The 10,781-nt window shown below is 28.5% G+C and overlaps 1 protein-coding gene across 1 annotated transcript in view; it reads left to right on the top strand.

The window, feature by feature from the left end:
- Positions 1-1,826: 1,826 nt before the first annotated feature.
- Positions 1,827-10,781, top strand: part of LOC107453514 (ankycorbin) — a gene marked incomplete in the record, with an annotated part of 25,239 nt that continues 16,284 nt past the window's right edge. The window contains 2 exon segments of the mRNA XM_071180920.1: positions 1,827-1,994; positions 10,165-10,234. Coding sequence (XP_071037021.1) covers positions 1,982-1,994; positions 10,165-10,234 — 83 coding nt within the window.

Genomic DNA, 10,781 nt, shown 5'->3' with positions numbered 1-10,781 from the left:
TTTTTTTTAAATTGTTTTTTCTTAAAACATGATGTTATAATGATAAATATAATACATTTTTTAAAATAATATTATCTTAAAATTTAAATAACATCCTTTTTAAACTAAGAATAATATTTTTATAAAAATTTAGAAGAAATATCATTATCAATATGCTTATAACGCAAAAAAAGGTGGGAAGGAAAAAGTGGCCACCAATAAATCTACCTCTAGTGGTCAATGGTCACCCGATAAATTTCACTATCTAGCCCCTTATCGGTGGATTTTATTTTTCTTCTATAGTAATTTAACATTTTTTCTTATCCAGGATTACGCGGATTATATTTATTTTGATTTGACAAAACTATTTAACTTGAATATTGTTACTTTTGAAAAATCCTTAAATATGTTTGTTGCAAATCTTTTAAGAGTAAATACCTACAATGACTTTGAAAATAACTTCATTTTTTTTAAGTATGATTAAATTTTCATTCCTCACCTTTTCCTTACTAAGATTTTTATTTTGAAAAAATTACTACAGAAATGTTTTGAGAAAGGAATTATTAATCTATAAAAACTAGAATTTTTTTTTATAAAAAAAAGCGCTGTTTTCTTAATAGTTTATCTGTCAGTTTTATTGCTTGCATATTAACTAAAATGTATGTACAAATGTCCAAACTCCTGTGATCTTCCCACGGTACCCATAGGGGTCTGCGAAACTCTATTTGAGTGTCGCAGATTGAAAACTTTTCGACCGATTTTGCTTAATTTTTGTATTTTGCTATTTGTAAACTTTACAATTCAAAGTTTATTTTTACTATTTTTAAATAAAATAGTAATTAATAAGAAATACGTGTGAAAAATTATTTGTTGTTTTTAACTATATTTGGTTAAAATAATTTTAGTATTGTATTTAAAAAAGGTTCGATTCGCTTAAAAAGTTCTTAGAAAAGTTTTTGATTAGTTAAAAGAAATTTTATTGACAATAAACTCATTTTAGTCCGGTAACGACAATGTAGACCGGAAACGAATCAAACTAGGATGAAGTAAGGTGCTCGAAATTAAATTTAAGCGCTCTAGTCAATCGGAAAGTTGACGACTTTCCATCCTCACAGGCACGGAAACTAGTTAACTAATAGGTAGTAAAAATATGATTCTGTAAAAAAAAAACTTCAACAAAATTTAGAATTTTAGATCAAAAAGAAATTTATATAGATTTGAAAAGAAATTTAGATAGGTATTGTTTTATTCGAAACAACAGTTTAAAAATTCGAGATAAAAAAGAGCGATTTCGAAAATCGTAAACCTATACAAAATCTTTTGTTTAAATAAAATACATATCTCATGGACTATAATAGTGGCACAACTCAAAAAATATTAGTTTTGACTAAGAACAGGTGTAAATATGAAAATACACATTCTTTTCAGCAGCAATACTAGCACAACTTATTATTCAACTTGAAGATAATCTTTGGTTAAGCAAACTAAAGCATTTCTTATGTTAGCTACAAAACTATAAATCCACTTATCTCAAAACATGATTTTTTGAGTTGTGACGCTTTATCAGCCCATGAGAGACATTATTATGTTTTCGACCATAAAATTGAAATTAGAAATAAAATGCTTCGTTTCTATGTGTGATCTTTGTCAACAGTTTTTAAAATAACAAAGCATTTTCAACACATTTTAATATTCTTTAGGAAAACCAAAATGTAAAAATTGTAAGTAATATTAAATTCAAGTTTTATTTATCGGGGATTATAATTTGGCGACTTTAGATTGGAACATTGCAAATGTGAAATTGCATTATTAAGATTATAGCAACCCTGGAAAATCAAAACTGAATTGAAATATTTTTTTAAAAATAGATAAGAAGTATTCTATCTCTCAGTGGGTAAATCGTATTCACTTCTAGAAATGCTAGTAAAAAAATGTTAAATCTGCGTTTATTACTTCAAGTTTTTTTAGATTATATATTTAAAAATTGAGAAGATTGAAATTAATGGATTTAACAAGTAAGTTTCAATTTTGCATTTTATAATGCTTGCAGAGTGGGGGAAAATGTTAATTATAAAGGGCCACATATTGCNAACTAATTTTTTTTTATATATATTGATTATAAAAGTTAAAAAACAGTGTTTTAAATTATTGATACTTTTATTATTTTCTTTTCTTAGTTTCAAAATTTATTTTAAATAAATTGTTGCATTAATTAATTTTAGTTAACGAAATTACTTTCTTTCTTGGTGTGTGTTAAATTCCAACACATTGAAAATTACATTTTTAAAAATCTTTTGATTCTTGAGATTGAAAGCACAAATAAAAGTAAACATTTAATGCTGTCTTAATATAGACTTGCATAGCTGTAGAAAGTAATTATTAAACATGAATTATTTCAAAAAATAATGTAAATATTGTTAATTAAAAGTCTACCCTTTGAAAGAAAAAGCATGGAACTAAAATCTACATTATATTTTATTGGTGGAAAATGTATATTTCTGAAGCTTTTTTGAAAGCATATTGAAAAGAAAATACCAAATTTGCCAAAAATAGAAAGAAAAAAAAAGGCCAATAAATTCAGATTCAAATTCAGATCCCCTGATATAGTGTCATTCTTCCCTTTCAAACTCTTTCAAAGTCTATTGGAAACAATAGGGTTATTAACTGGTATTTTTTCTCATAATATGTTTACAGTATCTTTGACATCTGATTTTCTATAAAGAAATTTTGTGAAAAAAAATTCCTATGAGTTCATAGATTTAAAAAAAAAATATTTTTAGCTTAACTTATCTATTTTGATATAGAATTAAAAGTGAATATTTTAATATAAAAATATATAGATTAAATATTTATTTTTTGATGAATGACTACATTTATAAACTCAATTCTGTTACATTTATTTTGTCATTTTAAAAATCAAGCGGAGAAGAAAGAAATTTTAAATTAAAATTATGGTTTGCTAATTGAAACTTTGTTCTAATGGTTAAAGTACAGGGGTCTGTCCAAGTGAAATTTACTACCGTTTACCGGTACCTACACAAATTTAACTTTAGGAAAAAAGGTAGAACAATTCCACAAAATGCTTTTTTCTTAAAATTTTATTTTTGTGTCTCGTAAGAAACGATAAGTCCAAATTTTTAATTTTCAAAAATTATGTCTACATTTTCACAAAATAGTTATCTCTCAGAAAAACCTAGACAAACCCATAAAAAAGTATTCTTTAAATTTTCTATTTGAACTAGTCCTTAAATTTCAATCATGCATTTGTTTCAAAATGGTTGCTATGCATTCAAAGCTATGTATTATGATGAAAAATTATTTTAATAAGTTAAAATATTGTTCTAAATATTATTATAATATAGTTTTAATATTAGGGTGACCCGGGGTAATTCACGATCACTCTGTTTCTGGGGTAAATAATGATCACCTAAGTTTTATTTTAAATAATTTTTTTCTAAATTTGAGACATGAACAAGAATGCTTGTACACTTTACTAAGGTGTAACTACATTTACTTAATAATAGTTTTTTGTTTAATCTAACAAAATAAGTACTACCTTTTAAACTGCTTTCTGTATTTTCCATTTCAAAGATGGGGTTTCATAATGCGCACATTTCTGCAAAGATCCCCCTCCTTCTCTTAATAATAAATATTTTGAGTTACTTTCTTTTTCTTTGATATGAAAATAGTGTAAGCTCTTGTTTAATTGTGTCACATTTACTGTAAACATTATAATTGATTATAGGAAACTATATCAAATGTTGCCCCCTACAGATGGGGTAATTATTGATCACTGGGGTAATTCCTGATCATTGTCATTTCTTTTCATAAATAGTATTAAAATGAGCTAATAAATAGCTAATTGTCTTTTCTTAAGTAACAGTTCATATTTATCAAGTGGAACAACTATAAAATACATTTTAACTCAATTTAATCACAAAATTTGTTTTTAACCGTATGCTAGACAAATGTGTTCGATTTGTCTTACCTTACTTCTATCTTAATTTTATGTGTGTACATTGTTAGAATAATTTTTAAGTTTATAAATTAGCCTAATATAAATATGGTGAGAAATTATAAGCCTGAAAAGGATACTAAACTTCTAGAAAGCAAAATAAGTTCTAGTTATTAAAATTTCATAATTAGTAAATTTCTTTTAATGATTTAAAATGAAAATTTCAGTGTGAGAGCTGTTGACATACCTTACTTAACTTTACACTCTCTCTTAATGAAGTTACAAAATCCAGCAAAAGTAACTTATGTGGGAACTCTTTTTTATATTCCAGCAGAACATGAGAATGAGTTGGCTGCTTGCTTAAAATGTATGGCACGATACAAAGATTTTTGGAAAATTTCAAGTGTTAACCTTTATTTTTGCTTCTTAAATAAATCGTTTTATTAGCTGCTCAAACATATATTTTTGGTTTATTTGTTTGATCTTGATGTCTTATTTATTAATTACCACTGTAAAATTATTTTTAAACAGCCCCTTTATGATTAAATCTGGTGATCAGTAATTACCCCAGAAGTGATCAGGAATTACCCCTAAAGGATCAAGAGAAGGGGCAATTTCTGATCACTAAAAATTTAAAATATTTTAAATTCTAATTAGATTTTCAAACAAAACAAGGTAGCCTAGGACTCATCTCATATAGCCTCAAACTTCCAGTAAATATTATAATTCTATCTTGAATAGTTTTTTTACAAAATAGATGTTTGCATTTTTTGATCAGGAATTACCCCAGGTCACCCTACAATATTTTATTTTTACTTTTTTTGTAGTTATGTAAAAAAAAAGTTGAAGAAAGACAAATATTATAAAAGAGAAAAACTAAAAAGTAATCATATAACAAGGATAGAAATTCAAGTCAGAGAGCATCTAAAATATTTAAAAAGGCCAGGTAAATTCAGGTTCCGAGTTTAGTAAGCGGGAACTTAAAGCAAAAAGATGCAACTCAAAAGAAAATTACCAAAGATACTATAGAAAGAAGATATAAAGAAAAAAAACTAGCAAATACTTACCATAAAAACCATAGCAAGTACAAACCATAAAAAAATTAAATATACCAACAACTTCTACCCATTCACCTAGATCAGAAATAAGGAAAAAAAAAAATAGAGTAGACAAAACGTTAAATAAATATGCTAAGTCAAAATTTTACAGAATGAAAACTGCATAATTTTCAAAGATAGATGTGCAAATAACGCCAAGAAGCACAGTAAGGAAATTGTTACATAAGGAAAATGTGTCTCTAGTTAATAGAAAAAAAATAATTTTTGGAGAAGCTTTAAATGTCCAACTCACTAAAACCTATTAAATCACATAAAACTAAGTAATTTTTTTTTAAAATTGTTGTACATCTATATTATATAAAACGCTAATACGTACGTATGTATGTATGCATCAATAAAACCGATGATATTTCTTTTCTCGCGCTGGCAACAGTTTTCATTTTTAATTGATTGGATTCGGCGCGCAAGAGCACGTAGTGAGCAACCAGATAACAATAACCAGAGTGAGCATTATCAGGTTGTTCAATTCAGATTCATGCACTAAAAACATGACAATATTTAATTTAAACTCAATTAGGAATTAATTAATTAATTGAAGTGAGAATGCTTTAAAAGGCCGCTGTTGAATTGATATTTTTCTACTGGGAGCTACCTAAACGTCTAAAAAACGTTTAAGTGTTTGTATTGAATGCATTGAATTTTTTTATATTTCGCGTTTATTTATGCATTGAATTTTCACGCTTTAAAATGCAGAATATTAGTGAAGCAATATTTGATAATTTATTTTGCTAATATGTTTCTTATTTAGCTAATGTTTTGATTTTTTCACCATGTACAATCTAAATAGCTAATATACTTTTTTAAAAGCCAATAAGAACATTGGTAGAATTCTTCTACATAAGTACAATACTATGTCTTTGATGATAAAATACTATGTCTTTGATGATAATATATTATGTCTTTGTGCTAGAACATTGTGTTCATTGGCGAGCGAGCGCAGCGAGCCATGGTTCACGGCGTGAACCACATAGGATTGCATAGCAATTCTCGGGGGTTGGCGAGCGTAAGCGAGCAGGGGGTGGAGCCTCCTAGTTATTTTTAAATTACATGAAAATATAGGCTAATTAAACAACAAATACGAAGTATAAGAGTCCAAAAACATATGAAGATTATATAAAAGGTGGTTAAACAAGATATTCCAGGGCGAAAAAAAGGTCTCAAATTAAATATAACAAGCTATGTGCAGGAAATAAATTCCGCAGTGGACTAATCGTTAAAGACACGGTTCCCAGTAAAATACCAAAGTCAAGCCTAACTGACTGTGGTCAGTCAGCAGCTAGGTGACCACTTCAATCAGCCTGCGTAGGGACTGAGGGTGCGCGGTATCGGTCTTCGTTAAACTGTTCTACAGTAAAGTGCTCGACTTCGCTTGCTGGTCGTCGGGCAACCAAAGCAGGAGAGCCATCGCCTCTGCAGAGGATCAAAACTGCGATGGCCAAGTCTTCGGATCATCCAGGGATGATTCTCAGACCGTTGCCAATAGCCCATTGTGCAGCTCTAGTACGACGTAAACAAAGTACCTACCCGCAGGAAATAAAACCTGCATAACACGAAATAAAGTGAACTGTCGTTAAACAGCTGACCCAATTTTTGGGTTTACGACTACTAATGTTCAACTCCTTAGCCTTGTAATTTTGAGCCCAATCCAAAAGACGAGGGAACTTTTGCATCAAATATTGGGATACTGCTTTTGTGGGAAACTTTTAGATGGAACTAACCCGCATTTGCGTTACATGAAGAGAAAAACCTCCCACGGTTAGCCTGAGAGCAAGGGGACTATGACCCATGTTCCGTCTACCGCGTTGGTCGGAGAAAGCCGGGTGCGGAATTAGTAACGCACAAATTTAAAACTGAAGAATAGTAAAATTATAATATGAAACAAAAAAATGATGCTACATTCGGATATTCATATTTAATTTTAATTCATAATTGCGATGGAAAGGTGGAATTTAGGAAAATACTAAACCGGAACATTGTATGCACTTATCAATTTACCACATTGAAATAAAAAAAGGTTTAAATTAATTTAAAGCTGAAGAATACCCAACTGATACTTTTCAACAAAAAAAACTAAATATTTCCTTTTTGTCGAAAAAAATATATAGATAATTAAAAAGTGGTGGGTTTTTTATCACATCACATAACCAAAAGTTCATTTTAAAATAAATTGAAGATCTTTAATAAAAGTGAAAAATAGATAAATATTTTACTGAGCAACATAAATGTAAATTACAAATACAACAAAATAATAACAAAACACGACTTTTGTAGTTTATCCCATTCGACTGGAGATTAATTGCATTCAGCATCCCTTGGTGTGATGATATCGCTCGCGGCCAACTCAAAATTTATCGCAACATGTAATTTTCTCCGGTTCATATTCCTTTCAAGAGCGAGCGTAAGACACAGTATCGGTATTAAAACTGCTTAGTATTGGTGCAGTTTTAATAATCGGTATATCGATATAATACTTTATATTAGTACATTTGGTGATTATTGCATAAATCTTCAACATTTGAGTTTTCTTCGAAATATATTTCGCAGTGGCAGCAAACGTAAGCCGAAATTTTAAAATAAATAAAATTATTTAAAGATTTTGATAAGAACTTTGGGGCATAACGATTCATCTCACCTATATTTACAGTTTAAAAACGTAGTAAATAATTTGTGATGGAAAACGTTCTTTTAATTCTAAAATATTAACACACTATCTTTGCTACCACTGCAAACATATTTTTTTGAAACTACGGAAAATCCGTTGTAGAACTCTTATTGAAATTGGACAAATTACCATAGTGCCAATATCACCAAAATTAATTAAACGTAATCTGCGTAGCACGCCGAAAAGTTAATGACAAAAGCGGTTGCATAAATATTCTCGTCTGCTTCAAAAGTTTTATAATTTCTCAGAGTCGAATTAACAAACATAAAAAAAATCATATCAGTTATCGGGTTTATAAATTTTTATATTCGGTTAAAATTTATAAATACTTTAAAGAAGCAAAGTATAAAGTTTTAGAACTCTAATAGTAATATAATTTAGAATTCAAATATAATAATAATAAATAATTTTATACAAAAACTATCTCTTGGATCAAAAAAGTGAAATCGCTTGCAAATTTCTTTTTAATGAAAACTCAATTCCAATTATATATCGTTTGATTAGTTAAATTAGAGCTATAGTGTTTGATATCAAGTTTCAAAAATATCCTGAGCTTCTTATTATAAATTTTACTAAGTTTAGTAATATTCAAAGATAATGGCTGGAAAAAGTAAATATTTTATATTTATTAATAAATCCTTTCTTTTTTTTTAACAAGTTCATTGACCCGTGTTCGTAACACCAAAGAAGTGTTAATACCTACATTAATATATTTGTAATATAGTTACTATTATATATGCATATTTTTTCTATTATATTTTAGAATTACATAAATAAGAAAAACTCATTAGAATGTAGACTATTAAAATGTATATATTTATTTAAAATTAGTTAACATTCAATTTGCTAATGAATTGAAAAATATTAATTTATTAATCATGCAGCATAGAATAGAAAAACTGAATTGCTTATAGGAATTGCGTAAAATTTTTCGTTTGTTAAAGTAACCGAAGCAGAAAGTCACGCCCTTCGCAGGGAATCAAAATTGTGATGGCATATTTTTCGTATCTTCAAGAATGTTTCCCAGACCGTCACCCAATAGCCCGTTGTGCAGCTGTTAGTGCAACGTAAATGAAGTACTACTACTGCTGAGAATTCGTGCAAAAACAATATATTTGTTCTAGATTTTGGGGGGGGAGGGGAGATTTCATGGCATTTTATCTGAATTAAATTTTTAGATTGTTTTGATTTTTTAGATTGTTTGTTAACACTTAAGTTTTTTTACCCTCCTGGATTTTTGTTGAGAAATCCCTTGTATTTAAATTCAGGCAAATTAATACGTCTGGACTTTTAATCAGGTTAACACACTGTAGTACGTTTTACTATAAAGTTTACAGAATTACATTCAATTTCATAAGGTATGCAAAACTGACTTCACTATTAAAATTTTAACTACTATCGCTTAAAAAATCTCCCTGAGAAAAAAAAAATTAATTAAGTTGCTACTTTCTTAGGGAATATTTTCCAACCATGTGTTGCAAAACTCATCTTCCCACTTAATATTTTCAAACTTAATAGACCTCTTATTTTTCTGAATAAAATGTGGGATAAATTAAACTTTAATGATTTTGAATCAATTTCTATTTTAAGGATTTTTTGAGACAAGATAAGTACAAATTAAAGACCTTCTCCGCATAGGTTAATGATCACAATCAAGGGCGTCGGCAGCGGGGTGCACTTGCATCCCCCTGTTTTTTTTTTATTTTTTAAACAATTAAAGGGATACAGAAAAACAATTTTGTTAAAAATATTTTTAGTCAAGAATAAAAAATTGTGTAATTATTGATAAGTAACAATTAAAAAATTGTTAATCGAACAAGATTTGTAATCGTCCTGTTTGCTGCCAAATCTGTTTATAACTTTTTCAAAGAATTCTGAGTCATCTTTGATTCTCTTCTTATGCACACTGAGCATGCACAAACTTGACAGATATCTGAGCTATAATTTTAAATAATAAAATATAAATAATATTATATTTTCTATTAGCTATTCAGTTTAACAAAGGTGTATAACGCAAACTGACTTCTCGCAACCGTAAAACTTCATCAACAAACACAATAAATAACAATGTTAAGCGTGCAACGAAACTACTGTTAATAGTTATTTGTGTTTCAAAGTCAGTAGCTATGCCAGCGCCATCAATATAGTTTCTCGTGGCAAAATTTGCAAATACAAGAATTTCGTACTTTTTTCTTAAATATCTTGATAACAATGAAGAAATGTATGTTGAAAAAAAAAATAACAGGTGAAAGTATGTGTAATAACAAAACAAAATGTAATAACAGAATATTTTAATATTTTTTGGGGGGAGGGGGGTAGTTTGTTAGAGGGTTACACCCTCCTTTTATATTATTCCCTTGATCACAATATTCAGCTCTTCTTTTGTCAGTTGTTTATAAATTACTTCTATAAAATCACATCATTGCTTTCTTTTAAAAATTTAACCTTAGGTTCCAATGATTTAAAATCGCTCCAACCCATTGTAGAAGACGAGGAGAGTGAGGATGAAGAACAGACAGGGTGAGCCTACTTTTTTTTGTACTTTCATTAATAATATTTTTAAATTATTTTCATTTATAATATTTATTGGGTGTGCAAATAAGTTCCCTCCATTCGTCACAAGAAGGATGTGTAGAAATTGAATGGTGTTAAACATCTCATTGTAAGTTTGTTTATTTGGTAACAACATAACCTTAAAGCAGTGTTTCCCAAACTTATGACTAAGGCCCGGATTTTGATGACATTTGCATATTTTTGCATTTTTGGACATTTTTTGTCTTTTAGAGCATTTTTTTAGATTTATAGGGCATTTTTCTTTAAATTTTGGGGCGTATTTTGCATTTTAATGCATTTTTTAAAGTTTTTTGTTAATTTTTTCCAATTTTTATTATTTTTTATCAATTTTCATTATTACACTGGCTTTCAAACAATGAAGAAAATCTATAGGATATTAACAGGTGAAGCAAAATCTTTTCAAATTGAAGAAGAATTGTCAGTAAGTGAGACCGTCTTTTTCAAGTACACACCTATAACATCAGTAGACGTTGAAAGAAGCTTCTGCAGGAAT

This window comes from Parasteatoda tepidariorum, chromosome 5 (genome assembly GCF_043381705.1).
Source record: "Parasteatoda tepidariorum isolate YZ-2023 chromosome 5, CAS_Ptep_4.0, whole genome shotgun sequence".
Taxonomy (NCBI): Eukaryota; Metazoa; Arthropoda; class Arachnida; order Araneae; family Theridiidae; genus Parasteatoda; species Parasteatoda tepidariorum.
This window is presented reverse-complemented; position numbering and strand designations above follow the sequence as displayed.